A 13,177-nucleotide genomic window follows, 5' to 3' on the forward strand; every position below is an offset into this window, starting at 1 on the left:
GGTTTACAGCTGAAAAGGGGGAAATATAAAGAGTCACCTACTGTATTAAATAATAAAGACAGTAGGCTGTAATCAGTGTGTGACGTGAGCATGTTAGCTTCTCTTTAGGAACAAGCTGGAAGAAGTCCCACAGTTTTCCTTCCACGCAGACGAAGCTCAGATTCACATCCAAACACAAACTGATTCAGACGTCTGATCTTTAATCTGAAGATCAACTGTTCAACGTTTTACCTGAAGATGAACATGTGACTGACAGCCTCCATGTCTGAGCTGTGTGACAGTGCTCACCTCCTCTATCTGTCGTGATGAAACCACCACACACACACATTGATGACTTCCTGTCTGAACATCAACGCCGCTCATTGTGAGGGAAAATTACATTAAGTTTAGCATGATGATCTCACTGCTGTGGACCGTGTGTGTGTGTGTGTGTGTGTGTGTGTGTGTGTGTGTGTGTGTGTGTGTCCAGCCCGTTTCCTGTCAGCTGTTGTTTCTCGTGTCTGTGCTGAAGGACGTCTGATGTGTGCGTGTGCGTGTTCGGACTGTGAGCTGAACTATAGCTCATTTCTCTCTTCATGACAACTGTACGGGGAGAATCTTTATACAGCTCACCTGTTTACATTTTATTAAGGCTTAAAGTGATGCAGCATTAGGGGCGTGGCCTCTTTGAGTGACAGCTGGGAGCTGCTAGCTGTCTGCTAGGTGTCCCCTCAGCTAACTCAGTCACTGAACGTAACCTCTGGGCCGTGTTTGTGCTGTTGGAGCCTTTTGGAGATTTGTTCATGTAAATATCAGACAGATAATCTGTGTGTGCGCTTTATCTTTTAATTTATTTTAGCAGGGAGTCAGGACTGCTGCTGGATATAACTGCAAGTGATGAGAAGCTTTAACTTCTTCAGTCTGATACATAAACTGCAGTCAGCTACCAGCACAGACAGAGCTTCATTTAGTGGGAAACACGGTGGTCAACCAGCTCATTAGCAGCTAATGAATTAGCAGCTCCTTGTGGCTCCAAAACAACCAGCGCGAGTCTTTAAAACAGCGGTGAACAAACAAATGGATCACTCAGGCTCCGCCCACTTCTATGATAACTTCCTGCCTGGGAAACACCTGGAAATGATTAAGTGACTCATCACGTCACTGTTGAAGGGCTCAGCACAAACTCTAACCTGTGTTTACATCCAGGAACAGATTCATGTTTGGTGTTCACATTTTGTTCAGCACTTGGTTACGAGATGTGTACGTGAGTGTGTAGCCTCTCCTCGACTCTGATGCACACGATGCTACAAAGTGATCCACAGTGGGTGTGTGTGTGTGTGTGTGTGTGTGTGTGTGTGTGTGTGTGTGTGTGTGTGTGTGTGTGTGTGTGTGTGCGTGCGTGCAGGATCCAACATGTGTGAGTTCTGGCAGAGATCTCTGAACACGTTGCTGTGGGCAGCAGTTGGAGGTTTGTGTGGGAGAGTCGCTGTGCTCCTACAAACTGTCTACGTGTGTGTGTGTGTTACAGGTGGCTGGCAGGCAAAATGTAAATTTGTGTGAAACTGTCTGTCGTTATTCCCGGAGCGACACAAAGATCAACCTGAGGGATCAGGAGAATAGAGACTGCCGTGTGACCTCCAGACATCAGTCCTGTAAACTGATTTCATTATGCCAGATTAAAAACACAAATATAACGTACAAATACTAAAACAGAAACTCGCCCGTGAGCGCAGTCGCTTCTCTTTGTGTTTGTGGTTTTGTGTAGTGACGTCGCCCTCTGGTGGTTTCTACATGAACTGCAGGCTGGCTGCAGCTCAGTGTTTTTGCTCCATATATTCATGAGTGTGCAGAATGTTTAGTAAGTTTATTAATCATAATAATATTATTGTGCATCATAATGTTTACTTTGTAATGTTTTACACTTTAACTCGTCGTTCCTGCGTCGGTGCAAACAAACAAACATCAGAGTACTGTAATGAGTTTATTGGCAAAATGAAAAAGCGTGAAAGTTGTGAGTACACACTTACTGTACGACCAGAGTTCATCTGGTTACCAACTAAAGTACCTTTAATGAGCTACTCTAAAGGTTAATGGACAGTTTACAGACTGTACACACAAACAGGACGGTGGATTTGGACATTATAAAAACAACATCATGCTGAAAGTTAATATTCAAAATAATTTTCATGTATAAACAAATTTCCAGTTTGATCTCCCCGAAAACATCATCTCTGCTCATCGTCATTTATTAAAGTGGTTAAAACAGAACTCCTCCAGCACGTCCTCTTTAGAGTTACAGTCTGCTTTTTACGTAGACTGGGAGTGAAAGAAAACCTCTTTAGTACCTCTCTATTATTATTTCTATTGTTACCAGAAGGTTTAAAAAGGAGAGACCAGCTGCTCGGGAACACTGGCACGACTTTCTGGATTTAAATTCACACAAATAAACGTTTAAAATTATATACAAAGTACTAAAAACATTTCACAACAACTCAAAACGCTGGAGTATAAAAATAAAAAAGCACATTTTGGATTTTTCCAGTTTTCCAAATCAAACAAAGTCAGCTTCTGTCGCCGCGTTAAACTCGACTTCTCTTCAGATTTTAGGGAAACTTAAATGCAGATAATTACCGCTTTTATTACGGCCCGAGAGAGCGTACCTTTAATCAACCATCATTTATTACTCTCCTGTTTGTCACATGTCAGCATCGCTCTGCAGTGCTCCACAGAAACCGCACCCACGATAAAACAAGAAGGAAGTGTCTCATGAAGAAGAATAAAATACAAAGCAAACACATTATTTTACATTTGGACAAAACGTTTCGCCTCAAACATCTTTTGTTTCTGTTTCAGCTTCAGTACTTTGGCACTTTGGTGTAATCCTCTGTGTGGATGTTCCTGCACAGACACAGCGACAGGATCATCCCCAGCAGCTGAAACACACACACACACACACACACACACACACACACACACACACACACACACACACACACAAAAATTAATCTTCTGTTTTTAATAAGAATATCAAAGTAGAGTTTAAACTTGAGCCGGTCTGGACTCTTTATGAACAGTTTGAATGAACGAGTGAATGTGCAGCTCTACCTCGATGAGAGCGACTCCGAGGCAGATCCCGAGCACGACCCCGATGTTGGTGAGCAGCCAGCTCTCCACGCTGTCGGCACAGCCCTGAACACACACACACAGGTAAATACAGCAGCAGAGGACAGCGAGACAGACAGGTGGACAGGTCCGTGTGCTTACCGTGTCGTAGACGGGCCAGTCGGGCGTCTGAGCCTCACAGAAGCCGCTGTCAGAGAAGTTTCCGGAGGTCACGTTCTGACAGGAGCAGGGAAACAGCAGCTGAGAGCTGTTCGCGATGATCATGTTCCCGTTCCAGTCCTGACGCCCGCCCCACCCACAGCACTCCATCTGCAGAGACAGACAGGCAGGAGAGACACACAGACAGGCAGGGGGGAGAGAGACCCATGGAGACAGAGAGAGAGACAGGCAGGCAGGGGAGAGAGAGAGACAGGTAGGGGGAGAGAGACCAGTGGAGAGAGAGAGACAGGTGGAGACAGACAGGAGGTGACTCTGGTTGTTTCTTGACGCTGATCGGCTCTGCAGATGTTTCAGTGTTTTGTCTGTCGTATATTAACGTGTGAATGTTCTTTAGACTACACGTGTAAATGAGCCTTCTTACTCTGACATGTTACGTCCTGTATTAAATGACTTCCTTTCTAATAAACAGTTAATTATTCCATCTATAAACAGTATGAAGGCAGAGAGGAAAGAAAGGGAGTGAGAGAGGAGTACTTCCTGTCACGAGTTGAGCTCAGGGCGCTGACTTTGGGCTGTCCTAATCACAGACAGAAGTCCAAACGTGCTCCTTGTGAAGTTACAGTCACTGTTGACCTTCTTGGTGTTTTTGGCACCGTGTTTTACATCTGAACTGATGTGTGATCAGTCCTTTGTTCTGCAGCTGTAGCACAACCCTTTTCCTGATGGATAAATAAAGTTTGGTCTGGTCCTAAAATGTTCCTGAGCCTAAAACTGTGTTTAACAGACAGCAGCCTGTGAACGCACCCTTAAAGCGGCCGTCTTAGAAGTGACGTGTGTGCAGCGGTTTGTGATCAGTAGTGAACGAGAAGCGAGAGCCTGTTTTTGATCTGTTCCTTTAGCTTCCTTTAAACGATCACAGCGTAAATGTTTTGATATTTTTAACGTTTCAAAGACGTCGTTTTATTTCTGCTTTTTTTGTATAATGTACAAAAACATAATCGAGAGGCCGAGCTCCGATCAGTGTGTCACTCACGTTCCTCTGGATGAAGTCCCAGGCCTGCTCTGTGGTCGAGTTGTTTCCGGGGTAGTTCTCCAGAACCTTGGTGACGATCTTCGACATCTCCTCGTTCAACTGCAATCAAACAGTTGAAGGTGATGATTTAATTTACACCTTATGATAAACGGTCTCATCGACGTCTGTCTGGATCAAACTGAGGAGGAAGGTTGATTTGGTGTTTGCAGGTTTCTCTTGTTTCTGTCCCATGTTGAAAAGAATTTCATGTCTTTGACTTTAGTGGTTCAGTTATTCTGTAAAAGTATTAAAGACAATAAAACCAAACCACCCACAGTTAGAGGACTACTGTGAGAATAGATGTTTTTATACACGACTAACATCAGTGATAGAACAGGAAAACAGGCAGCTGTAAAACGTGTTCACATGAGCACATTGACCCCGCTCACGTGGGGGCATCACGTAATCTGCAGCTATAGCCAGCAGCCTGTTAGCTTAGCTTAGCAAAATGAATGGAAACAGGTGGAAACAACTAGCCTGAATCTGTGCCAAGGTAACAACATCTGTCAAAGAAACAAAAACAAACACAAACAAAAACAACAACAACATGTTAGGGCCATGCTAGCTGCCCTTTTCCAGTCTTTAAGCTAAGCTAAGCTAAGCTAAGCTGCTCTTAGCTGTTGATTCACATTTACAGTACCACCATGAGTGAAGTGGTGAACTGGTTTCTTCTCTTGTAACTTTTGAGAAAAAAAGTGAATAAAAGAATATTTAAAGGTCGTAAAGGGTTAAAATCAGAGCCGTGTTTCCTGAATCGTCTCAGTTCTTCTTCGTGACTCTGGAATGCCAGCTGGAACGACTGAGCACTGTCTGATCTGTGAGATCTGGTTCTATGATATCCAGAGCCTTAAAACACGACACGTTTACAACCTGTGAGAGGAAGAAATGAGACTGTGCTTCAGCCTTTAAACTGAGACGCTGAAGGTCTGCAGAGAAACGCAGACACACTTTTACCTCAGACCTCATGTTGGCAGAGCGCAGCGGCTGAACAGCATCCAGAAGCTTCCAACAAACGTTCAGATACCATAAACAGATCCGTCTGCTTTCCTCCTTTAGAACATTTTACATCTGGATCAGTGAGGAGGCTTCTGGTCCGGGCCGGGGATCTTACTGCACACTTCATGTTTTTAGTTGCTTTAGTAAATCATAAAGTGTTCAAATATGTGTGTGAGAGTCGAAATACACTTAAAGCCTGTCTGTCTGTCTGTCTGCCTGCCTGCCTGCCTGCCTGCCTGCCTGCCTGTCTGTCTGTCTGTCTGTCTGTCTGTCTGTCTGTCTGTCTGTCTGTCTGTCTGCCTGTCTGTCTGTCTGTCTGTCTGTCTGTCTGTCTGTCTGCCTGCCTGCCTGCCTGCCTGCCTGTCTGCCTGCCTGCCTGCCTGCCTGCCTGCCTGTCTACATCGTTTAAAGAGTTCACTCACTGGTCACATCATGATTTATAGGTTCTAAGGCATCCGAAAGGTCAAGCACATGATGTGACCAGCTGTTCTGTGTTCTGTATTTATACCTGATTTGTTAATTTGCCCAAAAAGTCCTGATTAAACTGCAAAAGAAAAAGTGCAACACATCGATATCTGCCGCTCAGAGGAGACTGTGAGAGGAAGATAGGAGGAGACAGACGGACAGAAATGCAGTCTGGAAAGTGAAACAGCAGCAGCGTTATCTCTGCAGATAAACATGTCATGATGAACGGCTGCTCCTCTGGAAGCTTCACAACTAAAACAGATTCTCAACTTGTCAAAAGGTTTTTAGTTTAGAAAAGTTTAGAAATACTGAAGCAAAAAACCCTCAGATTACCGTCTAACTTCAAAATGTAAACAAATATGTGTTCGAGCCTGACAGCAGCCACCAGAGGGCGCTGCTGCACCAGCTGCTGCCAGTTTAATGACAGTTGTTTGTGTTGTCACTCATCGAGCAAGTCTCGTCCTCAGGCTGCACTCTCTGCTGTGGCGCTGTGATTGTCAGCAGGGTTAGTAGACTCTCTTCACATCACGTGTTGTTCCTCTCATGCACACAGCCGCTCTCATGTCCGCGTGTTGTGACACATCGAGGGCGTGAACTCGACCAATCAGAGGATAAAGGTGTATCATTAACAGGTGTGCTGCAAACCTCCACATTCCTTTAGTCAGAATCACCCGTTAAACATGAGACCAACAAAAGGATAAACTCCCATGATGCTCCTGTGCTGCATGAGGGGGTGAACAGGAAGTGACATCACTCACCACATCCTTCTGGAAGTAGATGAGGGCACCAGCTGTGATCTGAGCGATGAGGATGAGGAGGAGGCAGGTGAAGTACTGAGGAGAGAATCACGTGAGAGAGTTAAAGCATGTTAGACAGCCGCATCACACCTGAGCTGTGGGAGCAGGAGGTAAACAAACCGAGTGTGAAAGAGCTCACCTGGTTTTATTCTAATGTTTGATTAATGTCGACAAACGAACAGGTTCTGAGGCTGATCGCTCTTCTTCCTCTGTGACTTAAAATCTATTCAAAACTCTCCTGCACCACCTGCCCTAAATATGCATGAGAGCAACACATGTGGATTCATCCACCGCTGAAAGTAGTCCCCGACAAATTTCCTCCCGTTCGAGTTGCATTTGACAAAAACTGCAGGAAGCAGCTCGTTAAGGAAATAACTGCACTTTCTTTCATTAAACTAAGATGTAGGGTGTTTTCTACGGAAGCCCTGAGCGGACATGCATCCATACATTTTATTTACTCCCTTTTCCTTTGATAAGCAGTCATTTCAGTTGTCTTCTGGAGATTTAGTTATCTCGCTATCTCGAGATAACACAGCTGGTTTGATCATTAATAGCAAACAGAACAACGGGCTGGTCACTGATGTCACAGAGCAGCGGGCTATTTCACTACAGCAGAATTCAGAAGTCCAGGAGAAGAGAAAAGGCGAGGATTGACCGAGCCTAGTTAGAGCATCCTGGTTTCATCTGTCTCACGGAGGTCAAGCCGGGCTGAACAGGTGCAGCGAGGTCAGGCCCGCTGTGAGTCATTCTCATAACTGATCATTCACCGCGAGGCCGATCACAGATTCACTGATGCTGAAATGGAGAAGACGCGTGCAGCATCCTTCACACCCATCGATAATATGTACCCATAATATGTACAGCGGTGGGAGTAATCCACTCTACACACGGCGCTTTATGGGCTGTGTGAGGTTAACAAGAAGGTTCAGAGACATGAGGAACAGTTTTGAACATCCTCCACAGAAGAAGAAAGAAGAAGACTGAGCATGCTCAGGTACTCCGGCTGTGCAGCTCTGACTGTAACAACCTCTGGATGCTGACGGACTTCATTAATTCAGTTAATCGCTCACACTAATGAGGTCAGATAAGTTTCTATGTTATGATCATCAGAGGTTACGTTGCTGCAGCGCTGTTATCTCTGGAGTAAATAAACTGTATGGATACATGTCTGCTTTGGGCTTCCATAGTTTTGTCCTCATCGTGTCTACAAACATATCAAGCATCTCTCACCAGGCCCAGCAGACAGCGGATCTCATAAATGGCCCCCAAACAGCCGAGGAAGCCCATGAGCATGGAGAAGGCGCCGACTCCGATCAGGATGTAGCAGGCCACCTTCACAGCTGTGGAGTTATCTGACAGAGAGGACGGAGCAAACAACAGCTTATTACAGCATCATATAAAGTTTGTCTTTAGGTGGAGGGACAGGCCTCAACAAAAAGCAATGAATTACAAATACTGAGCACGCATGCAAAATAACATCATGTGATTTATTATCTTTTACACCTGCACATAAAGCAACATTCATTGTATCTCATAAGTTAAATGAAGAAATGATGTGTTTACTAACAACAACACAACATGTCTTCATATGCTGTGGATAAGTGTTCGTCTTGTGAGCTTTGTGAGACCTCCCGGACTCTGGAGAGGACACAAAGTCAATCCTGCTTCAGTCAAACAATCTGAAGTCTTCAAAGCAGACTCTCTCCAGCACAGCAACATGTGCTCTTTAAACACGACAGAAATTAGAAGCGAATGTTCGTCTGCAGCTCTGCTCTGATCCTGCTGAGTGATGTGAGTCCAGCGTAACGCAGGAAGCTGAAACAAGCAGACAGTTTAATCTGAGGTCAGGATTCAGAGGACGTCTCTCTCTGTCGATGGGGAACGACTCGGCTGAGATCAGGTTTCATCTGATTCACGACAGCAAGAGTCCAAAGACTGCGAGCCTGCTGGAAGGAACACGTCAGCGAGATGATGTCTGCCCATGCACTGATTTAAAGACTGAACCCCCCCCCCCCATGGCCTCAAGGCATCATGGGAAACCCCCGGGGATCAGTGAACCAGGGCACGCAGCTCAGAACCAAGAGAAAGGAAAACAGGGAGTTTATGATGGAACATTAGGCTAAGAGACAAAGAGGGAGGCGTGTGCAAGACATGAAACCTGCATGTGTGTTCATGTGTCCTTACACACACGTACAGACCGCCTGCAGGACAAATCACAACATCACTACCGCTTTGTTAAAACTTGCAAATGATGATGGTCTGTCACGAAATGCTTGACTTTGGTTTAATTCTTATTTACAAAATAGAAAACAACGTGTTGTCATACAAGGAACAAAGTCTGATACAGTACTGCAACAACGAGGTGTGCCACAAGGCTCAACTCTCGGCCCACCTCCTTTTCCATTTTTATTAACGACCTCCCCTCGATCTGCTCTGAATGTTGTGTTCAACTTTACACAGATGATACAGCTATACACACTTCCTGACCAATCAGCTGATACCTTACAATACTGGCTTTCATCAAGCAAATTATTATTAAATAAAACTTCATCTCACACTCGTAAAGTCTGAAGCTTACCCACGCTCTATTGTTTGTCTAGTTGGCACGTTACTGCAGAGAGTTTAACACATCAAATATTTGGGTCTTTGGCTCGATTTCGAACTGTGATCTAAACGTCATATTAATTATATAGTAAAGAAAATGAACCTGGGTATTGGCACTCAACTTCTCTTACTTTGGATTACGCTGATGTTGTATCAGACTGCAACTAAAACGGACCTCCTCCCTCTCAATACATCCTATAATGTTCCTGACCGTCCTTTCAGAACTCATCACTGCACAACGTACGAAACTCTTCATTGGCTCTCTCCCATCATAAGAAGGCCGCTGCAGTTTATCTTCAAATGTATTCATTTCAATTATCCTCATTATTTAAAACCTTATTCATGTAATTATCAATTAAGACACTCGTTACAGCTCTTCTTTTCTGTTCCTGCAGTTTGTAAATCAACAGGAACAAAAGCTTTTTAAAGCTCCCTCTGATTGGACTAACTTACCTGTACTTCATCTTATTACAACATCAACCGTTCGTGTCCATAATCAACCCTCTTTCCTTTCTTTATCTTTTGTTTTGTTTTGTATCCTACCTACCTCTCAGTGACCTACACACCTACATACTGACGTATGATTGTATGATATGTTTGTTTTGGTTATGTTCTTACTGTCTCCTGTTTGTGTGTCACAGTGTGTGTAGTAACCTTGTTGTTATGTTTGCTTTAAATGAGTCTACTGTATTTTTGTGTTTAGGACTCCCTCGAAAACGAGATGGTACATCTCAAGCGGTTATCCCTAATAAAGAATTTCTATAACCAAATCAGGATTTCTACGCTCACAAAGACCTAATTTCAAGTCCACAATCAATATCCGGATATGAAGTCAGTGCACAGTGCTAAGCTCATCTCTGAGAGTCGACAGTGTCTTTGTTCCTTACTGCGGCTACGTTTAAGTTTAGGCCGATTTGTACCTGATTTATCCCTCTGACAATCTACCAACCTTAGGTTGGTGCAGACGTTGTGTAGGTTTACGGGTCCAACTTTAAACAGATGTTTGATATTTAGGATTTTAAAATGTGAATGATTGTGTCAGTACTTTCTGAGATCGATACAACAGCTGACAAGAGAGAAGATTTCGAGGAGACGGAACAGCGGACAATGTTGTTAAGAAAAGGTGAAGGCCTCATTTTAAACAAATTACTCAGGACTTTAATCCGAGACGCCGGGTTTCAAGGGACTAAAAGGTTCCTCCAGCCCGTTATGGTCAGTTTGATCAGATTAAAATAATGCAAGTATGTGATTAGAAATGTCAGTGCTGCAAGGTTTGAATTCTTCTTTGCTTCCAGAAAGTACTCCCCGTCTAACAGCCAGTTTTTGCAGGATAAAATCAAGTCTGGGTCTTTATTCAGACCCTGGTCCCCACGGAGGAAAGTTCCTCCTAAAGTCTTAGCTCCTGAGGCTAACGGTAGCTAGCATCGACTACGTACAGAAAACAGTTCGCTTCAGTCTTCAAACATTTTCTCTTTTTTTTCTCTCCCTGCAGAGCATCATTACAGCAGGTTGGAGAAACTCTGTTTACATCTGCACAAGATCACGTGAGATTATACGAGATCACATGAGATCGTACTAGATCACTGCTCCCACTGCCACTCAGGATAATAATATCATCCTGCTGATCATTATTTTCAGAGCCTATAGTGTGTGCATGTTTGAGTTACGCCCCGTCTGATTCTATTAGCCTTAATGAAGCAGATTCTTCTTTTAACTCGTCAGATGTGAGCAGAAACGAGGTCTCCGTCTTTGTACAATCCGGTTACAGCAGCAGCTGATTTCATCCCTCACACACATCATTGATTTAGCCTCTGAAACCTCTGTGATCATCTGCTGTGAGCCCACACCGGGACACTGACCCGCTTCATGAAATGTTCCATTGAGCATCAATACGTCTCATTTATGTGCACACACAAAGCTAATCTGTCCACCGTTAGCTTAATCGCTACTTCGGTATGACGCATGACATGACATCGATGAAGTGCTGGACTCACGCTATCTCTCTGACCACTGGTGTGTGTGTGTGTGTGTGTGTGTGTGCTGATGAGTAAGGCGGTGAGCGCACTGGGCTGATGTGATGCATGTTGATGCTGGACGGAGCAGAAAGAGCCCAGTGTGTGAGGGAGGACACCTGCAGGGAGGGACAAATGTCCTCAGTGACGCTCTCTCTCTCTCTCTCTCTCACACACACACACACACACACACACACACACACACACACACAGGCTGTCTCTCATTACACCAGCTCACTGTGCGTCTCTATATCTGAGCGTGAACACTTGTTGAGGCGTCTCTGAGCCGCTCTGTCTCGCTCTCACTGCTCGTCTCTCTTTATTCTCTCTGCTGATAAACTCTGAGAAAAATTCAAACTGTTTGAGAGACATTGACTTTTACATGTGCGAGAAGAGCTGCACTCAGTATGTGTTAGCCTAGCTTAGCATAAAGACTTGGAGTAGAAGGAAATATCTGTGAAGGTCCTCAGTCATACAGGTCATGGTCATTCTAAGCTTAATCTGAAAGGCAGCTGGACTTGGTTCTTGAAGACGTTTCACCTCTAATCCGAAAGGCTTCTTCAGCTCTAAACTGACTGGTGGGCGGAGCTAGAAATATAAGACTCTGTAGGTCATCAGTATGCTAATAGATCCTAGCATTATTAGCTAGAAATATAAGCCTCTGTGGGTCATTAGTATGCTAATAGATGTTAGCATTATTAGCTAGAAATATAAGCCTCCGTGGGTCATTAGTATGCTAATAGATGTTAGCATTATTAGCTGGAAATATAAGCCTCTGTAGGTCATTAGTATGCTAATAGATGTTAGCATTATTAGCTGGAAATATAAGCCTCTGTGGGTCATTAGTATGCTAATAGATGTTAGCATTATTAGCTGGAAATATAAGCCTCTGTAGGTCATTAGTATGCTAATAGATGTTAGCATTATTAGCTGGAAATATAAGCCTCTGTGGGTCATTAGTATGCTAATAGATGTTAGCATTATTAGCTAGAAATATAAGCCTCTGTGGGTCATTAGTATGCCAATAGATGTTAGCATTATTAGCTGGAAATATAAGCCTCTGTAGGTCATTAGTATGCTAACAGATGTTAGCATTATTAGCTAGAAATATAAGCCTCTGTGGGTCATTAGTATGCTAATAGATGTTAGCATTATTAGCTAGAAATATAAGCCTCTGTGGGTCATTAGTATGCTAATATATGTTAGCATTATTAGCTGGAAATATAAGCCTCTGTAGGTCATCAGTATGCTAATAGATGTTAGCATTATTAGCTGGAAATATAAGCCTCTGTAGGTCATCAGTATGCTAATAGATGTTAGCATTATTAGCTGGAAATATAAGCCTCTGTGGGTCATTAGTCTGATTGGCAGAAATGCTTATTCAGGTCCAATATTTCATTTCATTATTGCTGACATTATCTTGCATCTTTATGTGACTCTGCTAACGTGGAGGAGCTAATATACGTAGCACTAGCTCTGCACTGCTGGCTCATGATTTACAACATGGATTATTTCCTGTCAAAGAAAATGCAACAGTAAATAAAATCAGAACTTATGAGCTTCACTTTTTTCTCAGATTATTGCTGGAACGTCTGCTATCTCAGAAACATAATCAAATAAGATTTTCTGTCTATATTTAAAACAGAAACGAGTTCTTGTTGATTTCTGTGTAACAGCCCTAAAAAGTAAAATCCTGAGTTACGTCACCTTGTTATACGCAGGCTCATTAGTGCAGGGCAGAGATGGCATCCTTTCTACTGAAGCCAACAACATTCCTTTAGAGTTTGTCATTTTTATTTTTTATTTTTAAACAGATCTGACAAATAAATGTGTAAGGTGTTCCAGGTGTGCCGGCTGCTGCTGCTTCCTTCCACACTCGCAGACTTCAAAAAGACAAAAACACACACTAACAGCCTGCAGACAGAACCTGGCCTGTTTTCACTCAGTAATCATGGCTCCATTTGTACCGT

General features: G+C 43.6%; 1 protein-coding gene across 1 annotated transcript in view; it reads right to left on the reverse strand.

Moving 5' to 3' along the window:
* Positions 1-1,946: 1,946 nt before the first annotated feature.
* The window catches only part of LOC138606838 (CD82 antigen-like), a 35,643-nt gene continuing 24,412 nt past the window's right edge, over positions 1,947-13,177 (reverse strand). Inside the window, exons 4-9 of the mRNA XM_069679303.1 lie at positions 7,822-7,943; positions 6,553-6,627; positions 4,295-4,393; positions 3,244-3,411; positions 3,085-3,168; positions 1,947-2,912 (exon numbers count right to left, since the gene is read on the reverse strand). Of these exons, the coding sequence (XP_069535404.1) occupies positions 2,835-2,912; positions 3,085-3,168; positions 3,244-3,411; positions 4,295-4,393; positions 6,553-6,627; positions 7,822-7,943 (626 nt within the window). The 3' untranslated portion in view covers positions 1,947-2,834. The remainder of the gene's footprint in view (positions 2,913-3,084; positions 3,169-3,243; positions 3,412-4,294; positions 4,394-6,552; positions 6,628-7,821; positions 7,944-13,177) is intronic.

This window comes from Semicossyphus pulcher, unplaced genomic scaffold, assembly GCF_022749685.1.
Source record: "Semicossyphus pulcher isolate SPU_LCO1_2020_fin unplaced genomic scaffold, fSemPul1.0.p SCAF_38, whole genome shotgun sequence".
NCBI lineage: Eukaryota > Metazoa > Chordata > Actinopteri > Labriformes > Labridae > Semicossyphus > Semicossyphus pulcher.